Raw genomic sequence first — 27,817 nt, forward strand, 5'->3', positions numbered from 1 at the left:
ATATTATTTACAATATGATTACGCAACAACACTTATAATACCAAACAAACTACTTCCTCTGGAAAGTTTTTTTCTTTAAAAAGATATTAAGAAAGGAGCACTTTTCCGGCCACAGCTACATCAGGGTTCGTAGACGGTGGATGATTGACAGTCAAGAGGAGGCGTCGCAGTGGGTGCGAACATGATCGACGGCCACGTGAATTGTCCAATCACATTAGATCAAAAAACATGAAAGCAATACCAAAACATGAAAGCGATACCAATTCGCTGCCAATTAAAGTGGGAGTGTGGAACATCTGAAGAAACCGATCAGACAGCAGCCTCAGGTCACCTGCTCCTCAGAAGTTTGAGGGCTTACATAAGGGATCGTTTGACAGGTGTCACATATGTATTCAGACAGAAATCAACCAAATACCGTTTGGAACCAATATTTAATGGCGGCTGACAGGCGCTCACGGACTGAAAAACACTTTCATTTTATAATTATTTGCATTACACAACTAAATTATATTTAACACGTTTAAGTAGATTTTCGACTCTTGATGTTTGAAGGGGGCGGCGCCACAGCGTCCTCTACTGGCCACCCGCCACTGGTCCATGCCCCAATCCATCTCCGTTATAAGTGACCAAATACAACAAACAGTCCACATGCAGAACAAGCAACACACTTTATTTATACAGCACATTTCATACACAATGTGCTTTACGTAAAATGACAATAAAGTCCAAAGTCTTAAAAGTACAAATGTAGGAAGTAAATATGCACATCATGTCTACAGGAATTGGAGCACAATATACAAATGTGAAAATATACAAAACAAAAACAAAACACACACACACACACACACACAAGAACTTAGCCGTAGGTTGTCGTGAAAAATAAGCTTTTGCGGGACAAATCTATAAGGACAGGTTGAAGGTTGCCAACGTGAAAAAAAGTAATACCATGTAAAATGCACATGGGGAATAATTAGACGTTGATATCCTGCCTGCACTTCCACTCTTGTCCACTAGCCGGCGCCCAACATGCTTGAATAACTAACGAATCTGTACTACTGGAGAGACGGGCGGCAACGAGCGGTCTTTATTTATACACAATTTAGATCCAACACGCAATACGAAACAACAGTAACAGTCAGCAAAACACAAAAACACAAATCAAAATTAAAAGCACACTTCTTTTGCGTCCTGACTCGATCTTGTGTTTGGAGAAAGCGGAGAAGCGGAGGTGGCGAATCCCAAGAGACGACCGGATATGCCGATCGGAGGGCACGGTTGAAATGTGGAGAGACGCGCCTTCATTTGGCTTCAACATACGGGACGTCGCCTCGGCGCTGGGGGACGTGGGGGGTCAAAGCGCGGCGCGGGAGTCTCGTCACCTGGTCGGCCCATCGCGGCTGCAGTTGGGCAAATGTCCTCTCGGGGCGCGTTCACCTCCGCTCCGTTTGAATGAATGAAGTCCTCGAGCGGACGAAATCGTGTACCGACCGCAACAGGAGTTTCCTCGGGAGCTCGCTTAGAAGAGGTCTCGGGTTTCCTTCGGGGTCCACTTCCGCTCCCACGGTGCCTCGGTCCGCTGCCTTTCACACCACGGGTGCTTTACAAACCATGACGTCCACGAAATGGTGACGCCACATTTCAGCCTCGTGACGTCACGGTGACGTCATGATTGCAGCCTAGTGACGACTAAGGCACATCACATCCTCATGACGTCACGGTGACGTCACGGCTACGCTACATTCGTTACATTACAGCCTCATGACGTCACGGTTACGTTACATTCGTTACATTGCAGCCTCATGACGTCACGGTGACGTCATGGTTACATTTCCTTACATTACATTGCAGCCTCATGATGTAACGAGGCTGTGATGACGGATGAGTCGACACGGTACGCACCGTAACGGCCCAGCATCCACCAGCAGGCAACGATACACAACTTTTTAGGTAACGGATTCATCATTTCAACAAAACGCGGCGTCACAATACCCAAACGTCACCCCATTCACTACCACCAAGGGACAAGCAACATGAAACTCTTGGCCCGTCCTAATCCGGTTTACCGAAGCAATCATGGCCCACTTCAGCCATGGCCCACTGAGCAAATCAGAAACACACAAGCACATGAACACGAAGCATTGCGGTTATCTTTTGCAGCCAAGTTGAACCATGGCATTGCTTGCATTGAAAATAAACGATTTCCTTTCGTCTGTATGAAGATGTCTTATCACAGGCTTGACACTGCTCTATAGATATACTTTTTTTGGGCCCCCTCCCCTTTTCTCCCCAACTGTACTTGGCCAATCACCCCACTCTTCCGAGCCGTCCCGGTCGCTGCTCCACCCCCTCTGCCGATCCGGGGAGGGTTGCAGACCACATGCCTCCTCCCATACATGTGGAGTCGCCAGCCGCTTCTTTTCACCTGACAGTGAGGAGTTTCGCCAGGGGGACGTAGCGCGTGAGAGGATCACGCTATTCGCCATTCCCCCTCCTCCCTGAGCAGGTGCCCCGACCGACCAGAGGAGGCGCTAGTGCAGCGACCAGGACACACACCCACATCCGGCTTCCCACCCGCAGACACGGCCAATCAAAATCAAAAAACTCAAATGTAAAACAGATTCCTGCTGTCGAGGTGTGAGAAGATCCCCGTCCCAGTGCAGAAGACGAACCCAAACCAGGGGCACCTCGTTAGCCGCAGCTACAGTAAACCTGACATCCAGAGCGTTCCGTGATCTTCCAGATCCAGATTTTATTAACAACCAAATGCTGAAACAGGGGTGACAAATTAGAACACAGCGGTAAAACCCTGTGGGCTCGCCTGCATCGTTAACAGAACCGCTGACGGGGGAAGAAGTAGGATCAAGTACGGGTACAAATGTTCTCCTGCATAGGCTGTAAGGGCAATATCTACCTTTGAGCAAAACGGAAGTCTTTTGGCACATACAGAAACGGGTAAGTGGGTGAGAAACGGGTTATTGAGGCGAGTTGCCCCCTTCAATGACGTGCTTCGGGTGTCTAGAAAGGCGCGATATCATTGTAATGATGATTATTATCATTTTGGCTGCTTTTAGCCATTAAGCCTGGTCATTTGAGTCTGGTGTACAGGTGTAACTTGTTCAAAGACAGGTGCTGATAATCAAAATGCAAACAAATATCAACTTCCAAGTAAAAAGTAAACATGGCGAATCTTCCGCTTCATACGATGGAAGAGTTTGCCGTGCAGAGTTCGGTTAGTGCCAATTTAATACCGATCCCTTCGAAGAACAGCCGCTGAAGAACAGACCGGATACAACACCTACTAGTATCAGGTGAGTGAACATGCCTCCACAGTCCCATTTCAGAAAATATACATTATTCACAATATTTACACAAAGGCTCGTTTGCCCTCCTGCTTTACTAAGCATAAGAACTGCCCCCCCCCCGTTCATGAACACACACAACACATTCCCATGCCGTCCAAAGCGATTTGCCCGTTGGCAGAGTTAAGACATCGATGTTGGGCGGTCTCCAATCACTGGGCTTCGAGGAGCGGCGTGACTTCCTTAATGCCGTGCTCCGCCGCCACCGCGATGATGTGGTCCAGGGCGTTCATGTTGCCCAGCAGCCTCACCAGCTCTTTGATCTGCTCCCTGTAGAAACGGGTAACAACAGAATTACAAGCAGCTCGGACTCAGGCTCCTCAAAGGTCTCCCAATCTGGTTCAAGCTACCGATTCAGAAAATTATCGACCTGAATAAGGCTGTTAAATTGTATTTGCTATAAATTCCCCAAAACACAAACAGAAAAGAACACTCATCATTAGGGATGCTCATTTTGAAAAATTTTCTTGACCGATAACTAACGTTCATTAACCGATCATTAACCGTTAACCGACAAGATTAAAATGTACTATTTACAATGGACGAGTGTCTGTGAAATAAAAAAATACCAACACAACAAATGTTTTTTTCATACAAAAGGGTTTTATTTTTACTTGTGCAAATAGCAGCATAAACAACAACAACAACAGAAAATGAGAAAGTCGTCACATTGTCACACATCTGCAGTGCTGCTGTGAACAAAATAAAGCAGACTGAACAAAACAGACCAACAGGCTTACGTGAAAAATATCTAACTTAAATAAAAGTTTTAAGTAAATTCCAAACAGTAGCCAGACTTTCTAAAGAACAAAAAATGATTAACAAAACGAAAACACACATTGAGTCCTCTGGCTTATTAATTATCAAAAAAAGCCAACAGATTAACAAAACGCAAACTTGTAGTCACATTTTTCAGACCTCAAAACAAAATAGGGTGAGGAGCTCAGACATCCGGAGGGAGCTTGGAGTAGAGCCGCTGCTCCTTCGCATTGAAAGGAGCCAGTTGAGGTGGTTCGGGCATCTGATTAGGATGCCTCCTGGGCGCCTTCCTTTGGAGGTTTACCGGGCACGGCCAACTGGGAGGAGACCCCAGGGTAGACCCAGAACTCGCTGGAGGGACTACATGTCCAATCTGGCCTGGGAACATCTTGGGATCCCTCAGGAGGCGCTGGAGGGCGTTGCTGGGGAGAGGAACGTCTGGAGTGCCCTACATAGCTTGCTGCCACCGCAACCCGACCCCGGAGAACCAGCTGAAGATGAATGAATGAAAATAAAATAATCAGGCCAAGCCTAACCCAGTCCTCAGCATAGTGGACAGCTTGTTTTTATTCAGAAATAGCAACATGTCGACATGCTGTGGGGCTATTCTGGAGCGCAGTCTGTTGACTGCGAGACCTGCAGTGGAGAATACCCGCTCAGATGGTACAGATGTCCCAGGGATGCACACAGCGCCTCGCTAGAGTGGCCAGCCTTAGGAAGCGCATCTGATCAACTTTCCACCAGTCAAGAGGATTCATATCCAATGAGGGGGGATTGTTTCCCATAGGTGTCCACCTGTCACTGGGTCATTAGCTTGTTGAGAGGTGCTGCAGTCGTCTCCCAGGAGCAACATCATGGCATTGCCCTGGCGGTGGTTGTACGACTCCAGCCTGAGCAGCAGGCACCGCTGTCTCGTCATCTCCCCCCATAGCGCCAGCTGCCTCATCATTTCACCCCACAGCGCCAGCGCCAGGCTCATTTTCATCATCTTCAGTGGCCACTTCCACAGTAGCACAGATTTCCACAAGTTTTGCTTTTGCGGCTTTTCTCTCCCCTGGTGCAAAAAAAGGGAGATGTTTATGGTGAGGGTCCAGGACAGAGGCGATCGGCATTGGTTTGGCCACCAACTCATCTGTGTCAACCTGTGGTGAACAATATAGACCAATTAACGCCCTCTTAATTCATAACAGACTATTATGTCAATGATAATGATATTAATAGGCTAACAGTAACAATACACGCTAGGGATAGTAATATGTTTGGTCTAATAATAATAATAATATTTGAATAGTGCCGAGGCTATTTTAAAAATACACAGGCATATATTAACCCTATAGGTAAATGAAATAGGTTACCTTCATGCAGTCACTCAAGGGGTGCGAACCGTCTTGAACTGTCACTCTTTGTCCGTCATCCTCAGCTCTCATCAGGTGTGTGTTTAGGAGGCTGAAGGTGATGGGGTAAATGTTGGAAATTGACACCTTTTCTGTGGTCGCACATTTTAAAGTCTCCAACGCAGGCCCAATCTCCTCCATTATCTGCCAGTATTTGTCCAGGACCTCGAGGCTTCTGGCTTCTTGTAGCTTTGTTACTGTTTGGTCGGACAGAACAGCTGTAACTGCCCACCGTTGTTCAAGAAGTCTTGCAAACATGTCACACACTGAACTCCATCTAGTTTTGGATGACTGGATGAGCTGGTGTTTCGGAAGTTTCATGTTCGGCCTCCAGTGCCTTGCATCCTGGGGGGCTGTGGTTGAAGTGCCCGACAAGCCGCCTGGCTCCAATGATAATCCAATGCATACACATGTTAAATCCATCATTTACTACCAGTTGCAGTGTATGTGCAAAACAGGCAACTGAGTCCCAGTTCACCCGTCCGGGAGCGTTAGAAGCAACGATGTTACGTGCATTGTCATGGACACATGCAGACACTTTCCAGTAAGTCCACAAGTATTCACCGAATCAATTAGTTTAGCTGTGAGGTTGTTAGCTGTGTATCTGCCTGCCATACTCTGTGTTAACAGGATGGCGGGTTTAACCTGCCAATCCTCATCCATATAATGGCATGTAACCATCACATAGCTCTCTGCTGTGAATGCCATCCAGCAGTCGATCCTAAGAGCCACAAACTTGGTGCTGTGTTTTAAGCTCTTATTTTTTCTCTGCAAAACAGGCTTCAATTCGACGGGTAATAGTCTTGATGGGATTTGGCATTTAGGCTTGATATAGCCCAGTAGCTCTTGAAAACCCTCGCTACAGACCACACTGATGGGCAAAATGTCTTTCTCCACCATTGAACAGATTCTCTGAGTTATCTCCTCACACCTTCTCCCTGCTAACATGGAGGCCAAAGCTTGTTGTCCTCCATCACCCGATGCAAGTGGTATTGCATTGTGCTTGTAGTACTGCTTTATTTCAGTACTGCATTGCATATTTTACAAATAACCTCGTCGTCCTCTTGTTCGAAATGGTCCCACATAATTTTTGCTTGCTTCATTTTGCTCAGGCACAGCGAAATACGATTGTAGGCATGTGTAGTTGGTTGCATGTATCGACATGCCCCCATGAGTTGATTGATATGTATAGCCCATCTTTCTTTTACTATGCAGCAAACTTTTCTTAATTACGTAAAAAAATATATATATATACACTACCGTTCAAAAGTTTGGGATCACCCAAACAATTTTGTGTTTTCCATGAAAAGTCACACTTATTCACCACCATATGTTGTGAAATGAATAGAAAATAGAGTCAAGACATTGACAAGGTTAGAAATAATGATTTGTATTTGAAATAAGATTTTTTTTACATCAAACTTTGCTTTCGTCAAAGAATCCTCCATTTGCAGCAATTACAGCATTGCAGACCTTTGGCATTCTAGCTGTTAATTTGTTGAGGTAATCTGGAGAAATTGCACCCCACGCTTCCAGAAGCAGCTCCCACAAGTTGGATTGGTTGGATGGGCACTTCTTTGAGCAGATTGAGTTTCTGGAGCATCACATTTGTGGGGTCAATTAAACGCTCAAAATGGCCAGAAAAAGAGAACTTTCATCTGAAACTCGACAGTCTATTCTTGTTCTTAGAAATGAAGGCTATTCCATGGGAGAAATTGCTAAGAAATTGAAGATTTCCTACACCGGTGTGTACTACTCCCTTCAGAGGACAGCACAAACAGGCTCTAACCAGAGTAGAAAAAGAAGTGGGAGGCCGCGTTGCACAACTGAGCAAGAAGATAAGTACATTAGAGTCTCTAGTTTGAGAAACAGACGCCTCACAGGTCCCCAACTGGCATCTTCATTAAATAGTACCTGTTAGAGCCTGTTTGTGCTGTCCTCTGAAGGGAGTAGTACACACCGGTGTAGGAAATCTTCAATTTCTTAGCAATTTCTCGCATGGAATAGCCTTCATTTCTAAGAACAAGAATAGACTGTCGAGTTTCAGATGAAAGTTCTCTTTTTCTGGCCATTTTGAGCGTTTAATTGACCCCACAAATGTGATGCTCCAGAAACTCAATCTGCTCAAAGAAGTGCCCATCCAACCAATCCAACTTGTGGGAGCTGCTTCTGGAAGCGTGGGGTGCAATTTCTCCAGATTACCTCAACAAATTAACAGCTAGAATGCCAAAGGTCTGCAATGCTGTAATTGCTGCAAATGGAGGATTCTTTGACGAAAGCAAAGTTTGATGTAAAAAAAATCTTATTTCAAATACAAATCATTATTTCTAACCTTGTCAATGTCTTGACTCTATTTTCTATTCATTTCACAACATATGGTGGTGAATAAGTGTGACTTTTCATGGAAAACACAAAATTGTTTGGGTGATCCCAAACTTTTGAACGGTAGTGTATATATATATTTTTTTTTATTTTTTTTTAGTTTAAGTGATAGTATTAATCGGTCAAAATTCTTATTATCGGTTAACGGTTAATTGTGAACATCCCAACTCATAACGGAAAGCTCTGTATGTGGTTAGGCACTCTTCTCACACCACTTCCTGCAATTTCCCACCAGAGGGTGAGAGATATGATCTCAAAATTGAGAACCCATAAAGAAGCATGTATGTAAGGAGAAGTTTAGCATCAAGTTTTTTTTCTTTTTTAAACACAATTTCTGCAAAGTTAGTCCAAAAGCAAAATCTTGGTGTGGAGCAAACATATGACTTCATACGATACAATTCGAATTTCTCCTGTATTTTTCCAGCACCTAAACCAACGTGAAGGTGCACAGAGAAAAACACCCTTCTCTCATGGTCTAAAAACCCACTACTTTTACATTCACACTTTTCTGAAGCTGTCTGTTCAGAGTGCAGTAAAACCACTGACTTGGCAGTACGCCGTTCGACATCGTTCCCGCCGAGGCTGCAGCGGTGCAGCGAGTTGGCCAGGTGGGTGAGGTAGCGGCAGAATGGCTCTAACTGCGGCAAAGTCTGCTGACCCTTCAGTCCAGAGAACCATGTCATTGGGAAGCACTCCACCACCTACAAAAAGACACAGCTAAATGTTAACACACAAGCAGGAAATGCACTCAACAGCAGCTACAAGTCCACGGTGCCCTGCTAAATAGTACTGCACAGAAAGAAAAAAAAAAATCAGTACCAAAACTGATAACATTCAACATCAGGTAGTTGTCCCTTCATAGCATCAGAGACATGCACTATAAATAATATGATGTCTTGTGAAGTCATGTTTAAAAGAACACTCAAGCAGATTTTACTAAAAAGTTACAGGTATATGATCACATGTTAAAATTATGGACATTACTTCAGTTGCTAATGCAAAAAAAAAAAAAGCTAAACATTTAAAATACATATATGTCCAATGTGGCATTGCTTGCATCTCCTACCTGCTGGCACTTCTGAATGCTGTCAACGCTCATCTCTGTGGTCTGCAACGCAGACAGGATGTATCTATTCAGCGTGCTGTCCAGGGCCAGTTCCCTCAGACAGGAGCCAGAAAGGATACCCTCCCACTGCAGGATGTTGCCCAAGAGCTACACACAGACATACACACACAGGGAACAAGAGTCAGTAGCCTACAATGCAGGTTCAGGGGAAAGCAGATGTAGAAACACTGTGAAGACCACATCTAAAGAGAAATGTTGGTGTATAGACTATAAGGATTGATCTTTACCTTGACACAGGACCAGAACTGTCTCTGGTAGAATAAGTACGCACTGCTGTTCTTGTTCTCGAGCACACTGGGAACACAGGCATAGATACAGCTTACAATCAGCCATTACAGAGGCTTTTTAACTGGACTACATTTGCTGAGGGAGCTCCTGATTAGCACGTTGCGAAAAGGATTGACTTTTTGAGTCAACGCAAACAATGCAATGATTTAACTGTATTCCAAAATATCACTAAAATAATGTTCAATGTTGACACGCCTTGTCCGTTTCATTTGAACAGAGTAGGCCATAAGAGAAGACTGAACAGGGGAGTACTGGCCTGATGAACAATTATACAGAGGATTGTTAAGTATGCTGCTTTTTGACAAACTATGGATTCTCATTACTTATTTTACTGCACAAAATATTTGATGGGTACCGGCCACAAATTATCTTCTCAGGTAGGTCATGGCATGAAAAAATCTGGGAACCCCTGGTCTAGACTATCAACTGAATCATACCATTTCCATCCCTCTTTTTTCATGGCTCTCTATGACATGGTGTTGGTAGCTGCTGATGCAGTTACACCACAGTGAAAAATACCTCCTGATCTACTGCCATTCATTTAGACTGCTAATTCACAGCAAACTACCTTAGAAAGGCAGTAACCTGCATTTGTTAAGACAATCTGCCAGTGACAGATTTGCCACAGTTGTAAAGATTAGACACAAGAGACACTGGATCAACTTGACTGGTCACAGTAAGTCATAAAGAAAGGAGCTCTGACAGATTTTTAACACTGGAACGAGCAAGCCGGTCATTTTGACCGTTTTGGATTTTCAAAGTTTAATACATTTTGGGGGGGGGGGGGGGGTACAGACCTGCCGCTCACTGAATGGGCCTAAAATTGCATAATTTGCATTAAAATGAGTTTCAGATCAATTGCACTGAAAAAAAAAGTGATGACGAGATCTACCTATAACGGCCATGAGCAGTCAAAATGACCGCATGTAATTTGCGCGTCATGTCACTATTTATGACACGTGTTGGTCGCGTCATTTCCTTCGTGAAGTTCATTGCTCTGTCCTAGAAACACACTAGCGCCCTCCAGTGCAGAGAAATAGTCTAAACTTGATTTTTGATTATTTCCAACATGTCTGGTTACAGACGCCGTTTCACACGCACTGTGACTACCACCGAGCCGTTGCAGTATTTACAGGCGTTGGACAGCGGCCATTTTAAATTGTTTGAAAAATAGTATTAAAGTTGTTAAAATTTTAATTTTGGTGTCAGTTGTTTCTTAACATACTAACATATGTAATGCATTAATATCTCAACTGGGTATTTAGCTTGAAAGAATATAGAGAGTTTAACAACCGGCGGTCATTTTGACTGCCCATGGTCGTTTTAGGTAGGAGTGAAATCCTGGCCATTCTAGTGTTAAAAAAACACCTTTCTTTCAAGAGAGGGATGACATTTTCATCCAATCACTTCTCAAATGTACTGCTTACTTTTTGGGATAGAGTGGCAGGAAGACATCTTCATCAAGGGTCCGCCTGGTCCGCAATACGATAGTCTTCAACAGTTCCTGGTTAGAACAATCAATCCACCAATTAAATAGTATTCTTGTCATCTCTTGTCAAAACTGCTAAGAGGAGTTTTCACAGATTATTTAACCATCTCAATTTAATTATGATGCCTCTATATGACCGACATCAAATGAGACCATTAGCGAGAAGATTAGATATTTTGTTGGGAGTGACAAAGACGGACAGTATTAAGAATGAGTATACTAGAGGGACAGCTCATTGGACGGTTTGGAGACAAAGCAAGAGAGGCAAGATAGAGATGGCTTGGACATGTGTGGAGGAGAGATGCTGGGTATACTGGGAGCAGGATGCTGAATATGGAGCTGCCAGGGAAGAGGAAAAGAGGAAGGCCAAAGAGGAAGTTTATGGATGTGGTGAGGGAGGACATGCAGGTGACTGGTGTAACAGAGGAAGATGCAGGGGACAGGAAGAGTTGGAAATGGATGATCTGCTGTGGCGACCCCTAACGGGACCAGCCGAAAGTAGTAGTAGCAAGAAGATTAGCTACAAACCCCAATTCCAATGAAGTTGAGACGTTGTGTAAAACATAAATAAAAACAGAATACAATGATTTGCAAATCCTTTTCGACCTATATTCAATTGAATACACTACAAAGACAAGATATTTAATGTTCAAACTGATAAACTTTGTTTTTTTGCAAATATTCACTTATTTGGAATTTGATGCCTGCAACACGTTCCAAAAAAGCTGGGACAGGGGCATGTTCACCACTGTGTGACATCACCTTTCCTTTAAACAACACTCAATAAATGTTTGGGAACTGAGGACACTACTTGTTGAAGCTTTGTAGGTGGAATTCTTTCCCATTTTTGCTTGATGTACGACTTCAGTTGCTCAACAGTCCGGGGTCTCTTTTGTCGTATTTTGCGCTTCATAATGCGCCACACATTTTCAATGGGAGACAAGTCTGGACAGCAGGCAGGCCAGTCTAGTACCCGCACTCTTTTACTACGAAGCCAAGCCGTTGTAACACGTGCAGAATGTGGCTTGGCATTGTCTTGCTGAAATAAGCAGGGACGTCCCTGAAAAAGTCATCGCTTGGATGGCAGCATATGTTGCTCCAAAACCTGTATGTACCTTTCAGCATTAATGGTGCCTTCACAGATGTGCAAGTTACCTATGATGCCATGGGCACTAACACCCCCCATACCATCACAGATGCTGGCTTTTGAACTTTGCGCTGATAACAATCTGGATGGTCCTTTTCCTCTTTAGCCCGGAGGACACCACGTCCATGACTTCCAAAAACAATTTGAAATGTGGACTCGTCAGACCACAGCACACTTTTCCACTTTGCATCAGTCCATCTCAGATGAGCTCGGGCCAAGAGAAGCCGGCAGTGTTTCTGGGTGTTGTTGATATCTGGCTTTCGCTTTGCCTGGTAGAGTTTTAACTTGCACTTGTAGATGTAGCGACGAACTGTGTTAACTGAGAATGGTTTTTTGAAGTGTTCTGAGCCCACGTGGTAATATCCTTTATAGAATGATGTCGGTTTTTAATGCAGTGCCGCCTGAGGGATCGAAGGTCATGGGCATTCAATGTTGGTTTGCGGCCTTGCCGCTTATGTGCAGAGATTTCTCCGGATTCTCTAAATCTTTTGATGATATTATGGGCTGTAGATGATGAAATCCCTAAATTCCTTGTAATTTTACACTGAGAAACGTTGTTCTTAAACTGTTGGACTATTTGCTCACGCAGTTGTTCACCTCGCCTATCCTTGCTTGTGAACGACTGAACCTTTCGGGGATGCTCCTTTTATAACCAAACATGACACTCACCTGTTTCCAATTAACCTGTTCACCTGTGGAATGTTCCAACCAAGTGTTTTTTGAGCATTCCTCAACTTTCCCAGTCTTTTGTTGCCCCTGTCCCAGCTTCTTTGGAATGTGTTGCAGGCATCAAATTCAAAATGAGTGAATATTTGCAAAAAACAACAAAGTTTATCAGTCTGAACATTGAATATCTTGTCTTTGTAGTGTATTCAATTGAATAGAGGTCGAAAAGGGTTTGCAAATCATTGTATTCTGTTTTTATTCATGTTTAACACAACGTTCCAACTTCATTGGAATTGGGGTTCGTATTACTATTTAATGATATCAAATGCGTCTCTCCGGGTCAGATTCCCAGTGAAATCTGACAAGATGATTTATGACACACAGAAGGGGGGATACATAGACAATGAGAGAACATCCCATGACTGTATATCTTAGTTTTTTCCAAAACACCACTACATCTCTCACTCTTCAAAATAGCAGAGGCTGAACAGAGATATTTTTAGATAGATGTTATACTAAATAAGTCGTCCCTCTGTAAAATACTTGTCCATGGGGCACGCATAGCCATAAAATAAATAAATAAATAAATAAATAAAAATCCAAAACTGCTCATAGCAGCTCTAAAGACAACTTTATTTCGACACCAAGTCATGAAAAGCAAATCTAATTTGCACACCAGTCAGCAGTTTTTGTAATGGTGCAGTGCATGATGTGAAAGGAAAGCATTTAATACCTGTGTGTAGCTGTTGTCCCCATGCAGCACTGTGGGGTAACCCTTCATTAATTTACAGATGAAGCTCACCAGCCTGGCTGTCTGGCTGCTGGACAGTGGGTCCCAGACTTGCTCTGTCAAGACTGTAAACATATGACAATTGAGGGGCTTTATTGATGACTTTTATTCTTATGGCAAGCTCATCTTTCATTGGGAGTCTCTTCAACTTATTCTGTGCAGTGCATATGTTTAAGTCTTTTACCTGCCAGTTTCGAGAGGATGACCTTCTCTACGATGGCGGGCAGCAGGTTGACATCCACGTCTCCTTTCTGCAATGTGCTGTGCTCTTCACAGCCGTAGAACAGTAGCGATTCAAACCAGAGCATGTACTCAAAGTTAGCACACTCCGCCTGGTCAGGGACATAGAGCATGAGAGATCTGAAGAATCGTTCTTAAAACCAGAATAACCGAAACACAGGAAACATGTTTGTAAGCAAAAAAACACATCCCCACCTCCAGTGGGTTCCACGGGATGAGCTGCAAACGAACGAGCGGGTTGAAGAGCTTGGGCAGACAAAGGCCAATGTAAGCGTCTTTGTAGCAGTCATTGTAGTATCTCCTCCACAGCTCAAAGCGAGATTTGATGCAGTCTAGAGAATGGAAATCCTCTACCACGTCCTCAAATACCTTCTTACACTCCCTAATGATCCGATCTGCAAAGAAGAGGAGACATAATTCCACATGACTGACGCAATTACTGTTCAATCAACATAGCGCGTGTTGGTTTGAGGAAAAGCTTTGAGGAACAAGAGTTTTCACTGTGACTGGTGCACATCAAAACAAACACAACAGTAGCATCTGCTGCTCAATCAAATTGGCCTCCAAAGCATCAAGATTGCCACTGCTATTTGTAAAGATGCTGTGTACCTTTTTCCATGTTGAAGCTGGTGATGTCAGTGGAGGTCTCCTCATCATCAGATGACAGGCCTTCTCTGTGCTCTGCCCTCTTTCCATTCTGCTCTCTGGCCTGACGCCGGCGAGTTCTACTCCCAGGCCCCCAAAATAACGGAGTCAGTTAGAAAAGGTTGACAAATATTCTGATGGAAGTATAACCACATGTGAATCTCAGTGAGCTCCCTACCGTCGTGCCTCTCTCTCGGCTATCCTCCGCTGGCGAGCATGCTCCTGGTAGGCTGTGCGGTCTCGACCAAATGAATCCAGACTGGGAGCCATGACAGCCTTGTCTGGAAGAGACAGGAGCTATGTTACAATCGGTGAGAAAAGATGTAGACAGCGCACATCCACATGCCCACTCTGGGAGCACAACATCTCACAAAACTGGTGAACAGATTCATGAGCACTTAGTTCTTAAGGATAAATCAAAAGGATTTCCATCAAACTGTCTTTGCCAGGGCTGGACTAATGAATCACTCTCAACCTATGAAACACATTAATGTACAGTCAACAGAACACCAATTGGTAATTTTGAAAGTGCCCGTGTGCAGTAAAGTGATACTATACAATCTGCGTTACACAAGAAAATTGTTGTATATGAGGTACTGTCCAGTTCCAGGTCACTTACCTGCTTGGGGCATTCTACACATTAGCGTGATTGTGATAGTGATGTCATGTCACCAACACATAATTCTTTTGTCATCTTTACATTGTGGCTGTGTGCCACTAGACTGCTCTGAGCTACAGCCACCCAACTGAGTGTGTGACTCAGCCACGAGGAAGGGAGCAGCAGAGACAGATCCTTCAAAAACACATCTCGCATGTATACGACCACCCAAACACACTCTCACACAAACATCCGGACTCAGAAACCATCCCTCTGGCACGTTTACGTCACACTTATGGGGGAAGCATACGCGATAGGTAAACAGGTACTCGAATGGTTTCGCCTCGCACGCACGCAAACACACGCACACAGAACTGACAAGGCCGTTCAAATAAATTATAAAAACCTTCAAGATGGACTGACTTGAAAGGCTTGCAAACTCCGCCGATTCATCTTTAATATCATCCTGTCTTCTTTGGACGAGTCGCGAGGCCCGTTGCCTTAGTAACTGGTGCATGGCAGCCTCCAGCTCCAGGACAGCTGGCACCTGAAAGATACGATGACTTCTGTGACCTCTGAGCACAACACGGCCAGGAAACCGAAGTCACAGAGGAGGTTCTTATTGGTTGAAGGGGCATGGATGGCTTGGTCATTTTGTCTTTGTATCATAACTGGCCTCCACACAAACACACGGCGATAACAAATGATTACATGGTTGCTGTGTGACCTGAACACCAACAAACTCTTGTTGACAACCATGCATGTTTCATTTCTGGTCTCCTGAAAGGGTAAAAATAGTTATTAGTGAGGTGAAGGCCACATGAGTTGGCTGCTGGCAGGCGCTTCACTCTCGTTTATCGTGACTCAACTGCTTGAGGACCAAGAATAAAATGACCCTATCAGGATTAGAGTCTCTGAAGTACTGACAAATAGCAGGAGTATTGTTGTAGTTGGTTGTGTTTATGAATACATGCATTCAGCATTTATTGAGGGTGGACAAAAATACTGTTAAGATAGTTTAAGACATAATTTGAAATTTTACTCATAAATTGTGGTCTTAGACTCTCATTTGACCAATACTCTGTTCTATCCCATAATTCAAACCTAAAATGTGCTACATCCCCCCTAATAATTTCATATAAGTAGTTATACACAAAGGTATATAGGTTATATACATTACACATAAACATATTTTTGCACCTCTTTCTCCACCTGAAAGAAACCAGCCGCTTTCAGCAGGTAAAGCACATTTTCTTAACATAAAAACTATTCGCTACCCTGGTGAGCTGCCTGCCTGAGAGGGGACCTGTACCTGACTCACAAAAGTAAGAACTGTCCAGGGATGGGCTTATGAAAATGACAGATCAAAAACGATTGGTTGTTTCACTGGAGTCCGGAGTCCATGAATGATGTCATCAATGGGGCCAATTCTGACGGGCTTGTTTATGGCAATGATTTTTTTAATGTCACACACCATACCGATAAAACTTCAAGTAGTACTAATACCATTAGTATAGGTACATGTTACACCGGCAGATAAATTACATTTAATAGTTTACAGCTCCTTCCTTGTGAAAACTAGACAAATTCCATTCTGTAGGAGAGCACCCTTTTAAATGCACTTGGTGGTGCCACTGCATTAGTTTCTTTGGTAGCTCCACTTGAGCCAAACATGGTCATTTTGACTTTTTTTTTTTTTTTTTTTTTTTAGTAGAAAAGCCACATTTATGTATAACTGTGGAAAAAACAGCTTGAGGGATATGCCTCTGTAAAGCCTGATGTATTTATGTACAAAGAACCAAGCCTTTTCAGTCCTGTCACAAATATATCTGACAGTGTTTCTCGTTTGTGAGATATTATAAGCAGAGGTAGTTGAAATTTCTAGTAACATTTAACTGCATTAAAGTGAAATTCATTTAATTCTGTACAACAATACAGGAAAAAGAAGGAAAACTAGAACGTGCGGAATATACTCTTCTGGTTTCTTTATGCTTAGTGGCTTCCAGTACAATTGCTGACAACTAAAGACTTTTAGTTCATGACCAGTTAGACGGGCATTCTAAAATCCTGAACTATCTCTTTGAAACTGAAAATTTGTGGCCAGAAGTAACACAACAGACAAAACAAGAAACAAAAACAGCAGATAATTTCTCCCTTACCTTTTCCCCGAAACACTCAAGCAAGTCTCCAACATACCCTCGCATCTCTTGCAAGAATTTATATTGATCTGCATTATCATCGGAAGAGCCCTCTAGCCGATGTATGGTGCTCTCAGAGGTGGCTAGCTCTTCCAAGATCTGTTCGTAGCGTTTGGTGTTCGCTTCATGGCTCGTGCGCATTTGGCTGAGCCTACGGACACACGGCATACAGGAGAGGACACTGGGAATGAGTAAGGTATCGAGGAGGGTTGTGGACAGACTAATAGAGAAAGTCATGTCTAAATGACTGACGTATAGACTGAGAGGGCTGTGTCTTCTTATAGAGATGGGTAAAGTGATATACTGACACAGACGGGAAATGAAAGGACAAAAGAACTGTGTTGTACACAATTGGAGATGGTACAACCAGCACAGTAACACTTAGGAGATATACTGGTCCAATTCCCTTCTCTAACCCATAGTGACTGTGGTCTGGATCTGCAGGTGGCTTGGCTTGGATCGCCAGGACCGCAGCACATACAGATCAGTGGGGCTGAGGACAGAGAGCAGGGTTGGCGCAGGGTGCCACTGTACCTACCTGTCCCGTAGACGTTTCTTTACCAGATCAGAGGAGACTGGGGTCAGGTCACCACTGGGGGCCCTATAGGGGACTGAGCCTTCGTCTGTTTGGCCGGGTGGCTTGCCACCCTGTGAGGCCACAGAGCTGTAAGTGAAGGGCATGTTGTAAGACGAGCCGTAGGGCTGAGTCTCGTAGCTATTCTGGTAGTATACAGTGCTCTCTTCTGGCTGGCTGCTCTGGACCTGGATGAAAACAACAAGCCCAAATATTCAACTTTTACGGTACAGAATACCAGCCTCTGCCAGTGGGTTAACAGTCACAACAGTATACAGTGCAGCAAAGGTGTTAAAGAAAAGGTAATTTCATAGTTGCAAGTGAAACACCAAATGTTCAGCTGGCTCACCTGGGGTATGCTGATTCCCTTTCTTATCTGCTCCTGCTCCCAGCGGCTCACCTCCTCATCATGACCGGCATCCAATCCCTCATCATCGCTGCCCTCAATACCTTGGGCACAGATGATTCAAAACAGGCTTGACATTCTCATCCCCTCATAAAGAATAAGAAACTGAAAAGACTAAACTGCACTGCAAAAGCTATAACTCTGAACTCCAAAATCGACAGAGAGCAGAGGAAAAAGCTTAGATTTGTATTTGCTGTCAATATGAGCCCTACCTATCTCCTCAGCGATTTTCTGCCTCTGGCTCTTGTTCTTGACGCCACTGAAGCTGATCCTCTTCTCTTCTTCGTCTTCATCATCACTAGCATCCTGCTCTTCCTCTCGAATTAATCTTTTCTTGGGGGTCTCCGTCTCCACCAGGGGGGCATCACCCCCGAGTTCCCTTGCCAATTGCCGCCGCTTTCTGGCAGCATGGATGAATGCAGCGTCAGGGATCTCCCCTAGGCCAGGAAGGAAATGGAAAATCATTTAAGCACTGCATGCACACCATACTTTGACAAATTGCGCGTGCACACACACACACTTTAGGTACATGTGCCAAAAGTTTATAAACCCTCACAATACAGCAGTCACCATTTGACAGATATTTTTTCCTTTCTTAATAAAAGTTATCTTCCTGCATGGGGCTTAAATTTTCAAAAAGTAAACTTTGACTGAAAGGATAAAAGCTGTTCCTCCAACAATGATAAGACTAATATGTCACATTCCTACCAATTCAGTTAAACCACTTACAATGGAAAATATTAATCTCAGGCAAAACTCAAATGAGAAAAGCGGTGCATCAAAGTACAATGAAAATAACCTTGAGGAGAAAATTGTTCTATGAAGTGCAGTTCATGTGAGGTTTGACTGACAGCGTGAAAGACAATTGGCTCAGTTTTACATGAGGAATCATTTAACAAAGTGGCTAGCTTGTGAAGGTGCGATACCAGGTCTGAGGCTGCTGAGGGAGGACACGGAGTTGAAGGTTCCAGCAGTGTTGTTGCCCTTGCAGGCTTGACCGTGTGCCTGCACACCATGACCCCTCTGCTCCTCCTCTTGGTCATCAGCACTGTCCACCTCCATCTCCTCCTCCCCCTGTTCACTGCCTGCCCTGCTACTGGCTTCCTCTTTGATGACCACTGCAAGCTGGGTTGGAGCATCTGTATAAATGAAAAAAGGAACAATTAAGACAAATAAAGAGGTATACTGAAATATCTAACTGATGCGTTGAACCTTCTGAGATAGTGTTAGCTAGCGTTCGGCGATATGTCAACATTTTCCTACTGGCCGCCTTCAGCCCAACAATCGGCGATTGCCGATACCCTCCCCAGCCATTTTAAGCGAATGGAATCAGGGAAGAGCTTGTTGCGAAAAAGAATATAAAATCTCCCATTTGGGATTATTTTGGTTGTTAACGGGACACAACCAGCAAGCAGAAGGACCTAAATGAAGTAATTTGCCATCTTTGCAAACGAGTAGTGCTGGCAAAAGACAAAAGATTCTAACGCTACCGATTTGCACGAGCATTATTGTGAAAATCTCATTTTATTGAAACATCAAAGCCTATACGTTACGCTTCTCCAATTAAACAAAATAAATCTCCTTGGGCTCTTTGCTAAGCAAAAAGCTGTAAAGACAGGCTGCACAGCTGTCCGACACAATTTGTGGTGGTGGGGGGGGGGGTCTAATGGCGTCAGACAAAGGATGTTCAGGGTGCACAAGTGCACATTCATTTTTTGGTCTCGTTCTCAAATATGATTTAGGAATTGGCATTGACTTTCAGCACTGCATTGTTTTGCGAAAGACTTTTCAGAAATCAGTGCAACAAGAACGTGCATGGCCCATCTCCAACTGCCAGTTCTTATTCGCACACACTTTGAATAGTGCTTTACAGGTTAATTTTTACTGAGTTGAATTCTCAAGGATGCAGACTGTTAAATTAGCAAAAGGACAAAAATCGCAGGGGAAGAAAAAAAATAGCAGCTTTTTGGATTCAGCCAATCGCTGATATATTCATCCAATTGCCCAAGCCTAGAGTTAGCCCAACTCTTAAGTATGCCTGTGCTGCTGTGACACCTGATATTTCCTTTGGTGTTTAATCTAATCAAATCCAAAGTAACATAATAATAATAATAAATTGAGTTTGTATAGTGCTTCTCATCTACGGACACAGATCTCAAAGCACTTCAACAAAAGTCCATAGGAAAAAAAATACATACATATATAAAAATAATAAAATAAAAAGTAAAAAGATAAGAGCATTAAAACAAGGGTGGGCCACTAGAAAAGGCTTAAAAGAAGGCCTGCTGATAAAGAAGGGTTTTGAGGCCTGATTTAAAAATCTCCATAGTCAGGGAGAGACTATCAAACCTGATGGCCTACACCACTCTGTTAGCTGATACTGTTCAAATGGAAGGAGGCTTGCCCACCTACTTCGCACATTGGATTGCAGAGGTTATGCAGTCATTGAAATGAGAAAAGATCAGATATACCATGAGAGGATCCATCCATCCATCCGCTATCCGAGCCGCTTATCCCAATCGGGGTCGCGGGACGCTGGAGCCTATCCCAGCAGTCACTGGGCGGCAGGCGAGGAGACATTGAGAGGATCTATATCCAAATTCCACTTAACATGGAAGCCCTTTTCAGACTTTGTGGAGGAGTTAGATGCTCAGTTGGTGGCTGGGGTTGATGAGTTTACAGTCTAAATCTGAACCTTCTTTCTTCTATTCTCCTTTGCCACGTTGCGTACTTATTTTTTTTAGTTCATTTTCCCCTTTTCTTTTCTTTTTCGTCAATTTATGATTGTTACTCATTTACTTTAAGTTTTTGTTATGCTTTAATTTAATTCATGTCATTTCAGGTGGCATGCCAGGTGGGGTGAGAAGGTGGTGGGGGATTTTGTATGGGTCTGTGTGGAGGGTGGGTGGACAGTGGGGGGGGGGGGGGGTGTTGTAGTTGTGTTCATTGTTTGATTGATTTGTGTTTGAAAATAAACCTTGTTTGAAGAAAAAAAAACAGCTTTTTGCCACGTTTGTGTAATCAACATATATGCAATTTTAAAAAGCCAATCATAAGCCAAGTGCAAATGTAGTTAATTATGTTTATTTAGCTGAGTAAATTAAAGCAGAAATTCAACTGAAATTCAACTGTGATTGACTGGCAGCCTGTCCAGGGTGTCTCCCCGCCTGCTGCCCAATGACTGCTGGGATAGGCTCCAGCATCCCGTGACCCCAATTGGGATAAGCGGATTGGATAATGAATGGATGGATCATAAGCCAACTATGCAATTTATGGGTTTGTAAACTGAAACCATGAGCTAAAATTAGGCTTACCGCGATAATAAAGCCATGCACATGAATTTTCTAAAGTTGGATTAATCCCATTGTTTGTTTTTTATTGGGTTGTGCATGTAAGTGCACACAATGATGGTAAGATGGACCAACGATACCAAAACCTGAATCTATCCCATAACCACTAGTGTTAGAGCATAGTAAGTATAGGCAATCACCTCGGTCTACACTGAAATAAATTTATGATTTTAGCCATTTGAATGGATGCCCCATTGCAGGGGTTATTGGTTGTGACCCTTCCAACACAAGAACCTAACCACCTATCCACACTGTAAGCCTTTTTATTTTTACAATGTCTTACATTTTTAGGCATTTAGTGTTCCTCAATTATATGCCATGGGGGGGATACGTGTACGCAGGTTTACTTTCCATGTCAGCTGGTTTCACTTATCACTGTCCCCGTCTGGTTAAAAACGTCTGAATTAAGTGAAATCGGCTGATGTATTAGTGTTGGTCTGAAAAGAAAACGTGCATAAACACAGACCTCCATGGCAAATGACTGAGAATATTTCCCTCTGGTGCACAAATATAACACTGCACCACAACCCCACAAGAATTATTCCAGGGGAAGGAAAAGTGAACAGGCACAGCCAAGTTCATTTTTACAACAAAAGGGAAAAGTACTTTGTTGACCAACTTTGGTTGATTAGTACAAAATGCAATGCGACATTGTTATGTATGAACACCCCAGCTGTGCTGTTTACAATTAAAAAGGGAAACAACTGCAGTGTTGATCAACCAGAGGTAAACTCTTAAAGCTTGTGTGGGGAGGCTATCCCACCTGAATTTGACTCCTGTTTGACAGTTCCAGTCCTCTCCAGATCTTCTTTGTATTCTTTTTTGAGCTGTTTGACAATCTTCTTGCTGTGGTTGGATTTCTTCACTCGGAACACCTCCGATCCATCTGCTTCACCAGCAAAGCAAGAGGGGGGATAAAACAATCAGTCTTGGTCCATAATACACAACACGTTTGGACACCGGCAAACAATCACAGTCACTGGAAGTTATCACATGTCGTTTTCAAACATTCGTAAACAAAACAAAGAGAAACCAAAGAAGTTGAACATGGATGTTGAACCTATAACAGGGACGAGTCTTTGAGATGCTTAAGGGCTATACTTTTAAAAGCACGCTTTGGACTTGTACCTAGTTAAGGCTGCAGATCTTTTGACCCCATATGAGTCTGAATGCTCCGAATGATCCTTTTGACAATTCTGTGGGCTACACTAGAAGACCCTTAAAGACCAAGAGTGAAAGACCTTTTTTTCTGTCAGGGCCCCCACAACCTCCCAGAAGAGATCAGGCTGATCAGACTCTTTATCTTCCTTTAAATTCATTTTAAGAATTAATTTCACTAAGCTTGCTTTTACTGATTTGGTTGGGTGACTGATTTTCCTATTTATAACTTTAAAAAATTCCTTATACTTTATATTATGATATATACCTTATATACTGGGTGGAGAATCTATCCGACAGAGAACTCACCCAGATGGAGAAAGACATCCTTGCTAAGGGGTGGAATTTTGCTGTAACCTTGATCGGATGAGTTGATCATCCCACACTGGTGTGGGAAGATGGCGGCGCAGACTCGCATTTGCGGCAGCCTCACCCAGTGCCGATTATGCAGTGTCTTTGTCCACGTCTACATCAGCTTCTAAATTTTTGTCATCGTGTTGTTTTTATTTTGATCGTCGATTTCGTTTGGCCGGGAGAGCTAGCGCTGGATCGGCTGAGAGCTGGTCTGCTGCGGGGCAGGCTAAGCTACCTGCTAGCCCACGGCCCTGCCCGAGAGAAAACACCGAGGTGGTCTGGCGGCGGCCTCGCCTAGCGTCGACTGTGTGGTGTTTTTGTCTGCGTTTTTGTCGCTGTGTGGGGTGCGGGGAGGTGTGTCAAAGGTGTCTGGCTGGAGAGTTGGCATTGGATCGGCTGGGGGAGCCTTGCCTGCTGCATCTGATAGGCCCAGGGACCACGGCGCTGCCTGGAGCTGCACCTGAGGGTGAAACACCGAGGGCAGTCTGACGGGACGCGGAGGCGGGGCAGGCTAGGCTAACTGCTAGCCCATGCACACCGGCAGTCCCGACAGTTGTCCTGGCTGGCGTTCGTTCTCCTGGACAGCGGAGTTTTTGGACTGTGTTGTTGGCTGCGTTTTTTTTTTTTGCTTTGTTCTTTCCGTTTTATATGTTTTTGGTAGTGTTGTTTATGGAGGTTTTTGGACATGTGTTTTTGTGTTGCACTTCTGTGGGCTGGGGGAAACGGAATTTCTTCACTTTTGTGTACGTAGTACATAATATGAAATGACAAATAAATTGTTCCTGATTCCTGACCACAGCCACGGAATCAGCGATCCGTAACAACAGCACCGCAGAACTGGAAGCGGAGCAACTGCGGACGAAAGTTTCAGCCTGCCTCATCAATAGAAAGGCGCCGCCATCGAACATCAGTAGAGATGAGAGGAATGCTCTCATGACTCTCATAAGGGCAATAACATCATCATCCTTCCGGCAGACAAAGCAAGATGCGCTCTTGTATTAAAGCAGACAAACTATCATGAGAAAATGATGACGTTACTTAGCGGCATGAATACTTATGAGCCCCTGAAACGAGATCCAGGCAGCGGTTACAAGAAAAAGGTGATAAATTGTCTTAAACTGTTGGAACAAGGCAACGCTACTGACAGAATTTTGTACCACAGCTTATACCCAGGGGAAGCTACACCTAGTCTGTATGGTTGACCTAAGATACATAAACAGGATGTGCCATTACAGCCTTTTGTTTGAATGATTAACTCAGTGACCTTTAACATCTCTGTTTCTTGCATCGATTCTTAACCCGTTGGCAGGTAGTAATGAACATCACATTCAGAACACTATGGATTTTGTGGATAAGCTGAGGGACATCATTATGGAGGGGGATGAAACAATGGTCTCTTGTGATGTCAAGTGTCCCTTCACGTGTGTTCCTGTTGATGAAGCAGTGCAGGTAGTCCACAACCCCGCCCTTAGCAATAGGACCCCCTTAACACTGACCAAGTGTGTTTGCTCATGACGTTGTCTTCAGTCCATGTACTTCACATACAGGGAGCAGTACTATAGGCAGAAGCATGGGTTTGTGATGAGTTCCCCAGTCTCACCTATAGTGGCCAACTTGTATATGGAGGAAGTGGAAAAGAGGGCTCTGATGTCCTATCCAGGGACACCACCAAGCCATTGGTTCAGATCTATGAACGACACCCGACTTAAAATTAAATCTCAGGATGTACCAAGTTTCACCGACCACATTAACTCTGTGGACAACCACATCAAGTTGACAAGGGAGGATGTGGAAAATGACAGGTTAGTCTTCTTAGACTGTGAACTTGCAATTGGTGATAGGGGACACTTGATTGTTGACGTTAACTGCAAACCTACACATACTGATCAGTACTTAAGGTTTGACTCTCATCATCCACTGGAGCACAAACTAGGAGTCACCAGGACGCTGTACCACCGAGCTGACAACATCCTCACCGACACAGCGGCCGGGGAAGGGGAGAAATCCCACATTAAACAGGCCCTGGTCAAGTGTGGTTATCCTAACTGGGTGTTTGTCAAAGCCAGGAAGATGCCCATACAGTGCACCAGCTGATCAAAGAGAGGAGGACAACAGCTGCCTAAACATAAACCAATGGTGATTCCGTATGTGGTGGGTGAGTCAGAAAAGTTGAGGCGCATTTCAAAACATCGCGTCTCAACTTCAAACCCCAAAACACACCGTGCCAGAAATTGGTCCACCCCAAGGATCGGGTCCTCCGGCACAAACAGAGCAGTGTATGCTGTTAAGTGCCGGGAGGATTGTCGTGACTTGTACATAGAGGAAACTAAACAGATGCTGGCCAAGAGGACAGCATAATACAGAAGAGCTAACGTGTCTGGCCAGGACTCCGCAGACTACACCCATCTACAGGGCAGCGGCCACTCTTTCAAAGATGAGGATGTGTGCATCCTTGATAGAGAGGAAAGCTGGTTTGAACAGGGAGACAAAAAGAGGCCATCTATGTGAAGAGGGAACGACCATCCCTAAGCCGAGGGGGGCTAAGAGTACATCTGCCACCATTTTACAATGCTGTGATCGCAAACAGTCCCAAATCCTCTGTGAACAGTACACATGGCCACTGAAATTCTAGTTAATGGTCACGCCTTCGGTCATTATGCAACTGTATTGTTTATAAGGGTGGGGATACCTGCAGTGAGTTTAGACTGAAGAGGTCACTTCACTTCGATGAGTAATGAAACGTTTCTCTCACAATAAACGCCGTATCCAGATGAACTGATTCAACGTTCTTTTTTTTATAAATTTATTTCTGATTTTTCCCTTTTTTCTCCCAATTTAGTGGCCAATTGATCCCTATTTGAATTCAAACACCCACCCTCGTATTGCATGCGTTCGCCAACTGCATCTCTCCGGCCGGCAGTCTCGAAGGAAAGCGCCTCCCCACTTTCGTGACAAGGCGAATCCAAGCCGAACCACTGTTTTTCCGACACACACAGAGACGCATTCACATGACGAACACAAGCCGACTCCGCCCCCCTCCCGAAGACAGCGTTGCCAATGATTGCTGCTTCATCGAGTCCGGCCATAGTCGGATCTGACGAGACCGGGGCGCGAACCCCAGTCCCCAGTGGGCAACTGCATCGACACCAAGCCGATGCTTAGACCGCTACGCCACCGCGGACCGATTCAACGTTCTTTAATCCTTATACTTTACACTATACAGTAATGTTTTGTTAGGTAGGCCACCTATCACTTTATTTTGTCATGACAAGTATTTGGTAACCTTGTTTACATAAGTGCTAAATACATAAATTAAATGACATACCGATGTTTTGCTCATTTACTGCAAATTGCATGTATCTTACCTTATCCTCGACTATTCTAAAGTACAATAGTGTTACAGATTTTTTTTTGGAATGCGAAATAATGGGTTCCCATTCATTTCAGTATGGTCTAAACCAGTGTTTCTTAACCCAGTCCTCAAGGACCCCCTATCCTGCAGATGTTCATTGTAACCCTGCATAGGTAGTCCTGCTTGTACTTACTCGACCAATCATCTCGCAGCACTTAATTATGCAAGGTGTGCAACGTCTGAAATAATTCATTGCTGACTGGTTGAATAACTACAAACAGGTACCTATTCAGGGTTGCAAAGAAAATATGCAGGATAGGGGCTCCTTGAGGACTGGGTTGAGAAACACTGGTCTAAACATCAACAGATTGTGACTTGCCCGAGATGGGTAATCCATTAAAGGGGACACGTTTATTTAAATGTGGTTATCGTGTCGGAATTGAGCAGTTGAGAACGCGGGTTGATTTGAGAAGAATTCCAGTACTTTCGCTTATAATATATATATAAGTGGAGGTTGCTAGTTCAGTTCGGTATCGAACTGAACTAGCAACCTCCACTTATAATATCTATCTATCTATATATATATATGGCTACTCCACATGTATCGGAGGAGACGTGGTAGTCCGCAGCCCTCCCTGGATCAACAGAGGGGGTGGCTCAGAACTGAACTAGCAACCTCCACTTATAATATTTTATTTATATATATATATATATATATATATATAATAAGTGGTAAGTATAATATATATATAAGTGGTAAGTATTTTATATATGTATATATATATATAAGTGGTATTATATATCTATATATATCTATATATCTATAGATAGATAGATAGATAGATAGATAGATATAATAAGTGGAGGTTGCTAGTTCAGTTGGGTATATATACCGAACTGAACTAGCAACTATTGGAAACAGGTCGGTGGGAGAAACGCGCTAAACACAACAGCAAACCCCAGGGCACTGCGGTGTGCTGTGGGGAACCAGTCGAGAGTAATGCGGAGTCCAGGCGATTTGCGGTAAACCCTTCAAAAGGCCAGTTGGGCTTAAATAACGGCAGACGCCGGCATGAGCCCCTGACAGGCGCCGGACTCAGTTTACCTTCGTCGTCGACGAAACTGAGCAGGCTGGCTTTCGGAGCCGTTGGCGCCGCATCCTTCTCTTTGTCCTTGTTTTTATTTTTGGTTTCTCTCTTCGCCGCCTTTACAGCACTGGAAAGAAAGCCGTTGCCATGATGGACGTCTGTAATGCGGACTCCGGGGGGGAAACCGCCGCCGCCGGTAGTCTCCATAAACGGGATCTCCTCCGCCGCGGCCCCTCCTGCTTGCGGCGCCCGCTGCTGCTGCTGCTGCTGGCCCTCCTCCTGTTCGTCCTCGTCGGACTCATTCCGCCGTCTTAGGTTAGCTCGTTTGGCCTTTTTAAACATCCTGCCTCTTACTTACACGCGAAACCCACCGTATTCATCGACGTAGAACTGGCTGAAACTATTTTCGGACTCGCGCAAAACAGTCCACACTCTCGCCGTCAGCCATTTTCTG

The 27,817-nt window shown here is 44.0% G+C and overlaps 1 protein-coding gene across 2 annotated transcripts; it reads right to left on the minus strand.

The window, feature by feature from the left end:
• Nucleotides 1-1,763: 1,763 nt before the first annotated feature.
• Nucleotides 1,764-27,817, minus strand: paxbp1 (PAX3 and PAX7 binding protein 1). 2 transcript variants are annotated; one of them, XM_056284674.1, is made up of 18 exons: nucleotides 27,381-27,817; nucleotides 22,175-22,297; nucleotides 18,988-19,200; nucleotides 18,274-18,498; nucleotides 18,005-18,105; nucleotides 17,620-17,843; nucleotides 17,043-17,232; nucleotides 15,307-15,430; nucleotides 14,464-14,566; nucleotides 14,250-14,365; nucleotides 13,836-14,035; nucleotides 13,585-13,732; nucleotides 13,344-13,465; nucleotides 10,736-10,812; nucleotides 9,248-9,314; nucleotides 8,961-9,107; nucleotides 8,441-8,595; nucleotides 1,764-3,629 (listed from the first exon to the last, which is right to left on the minus strand). In XM_056284674.1, exons 1-18 carry the CDS (start codon nucleotides 27,703-27,705, stop codon nucleotides 3,512-3,514), a joined length of 2,778 nt encoding a protein of 925 aa, XP_056140649.1. In that variant the 5' UTR covers nucleotides 27,706-27,817; the 3' UTR covers nucleotides 1,764-3,511. The 2 variants fall into 2 exon arrangements, with proteins under 2 accessions (XP_056140649.1, XP_056140648.1); XM_056284673.1 differs by having other exon boundaries at nucleotides 22,175-22,300.

The sequence above is a fragment of the Lampris incognitus genome, chromosome 8 (genome assembly GCF_029633865.1).
Source record: "Lampris incognitus isolate fLamInc1 chromosome 8, fLamInc1.hap2, whole genome shotgun sequence".
In the NCBI taxonomy this organism is placed as follows: Eukaryota; Metazoa; Chordata; class Actinopteri; order Lampriformes; family Lampridae; genus Lampris; species Lampris incognitus.

Coding starts and splice junctions, on each gene's coding strand:
- paxbp1 (XM_056284673.1), bottom strand. CDS start 27,705: ATGTTTAAAAAGGCCAAACGAGCTAACCTAAGACGGCGGAATGAGTCC. Junction 22,301..27,380: donor CAGTTTCGTCGACGACGAAG/GTAAACTGAGTC, acceptor TTGCTGGTGAAG/CAGATGGATCGGAGGTGTTC. Junction 14,366..14,463: donor GCCGAGAGAGAGGCACGACG/GTAGGGAGCTCA, acceptor GCCTGGGAGTAG/AACTCGCCGGCGTCAGGCCA.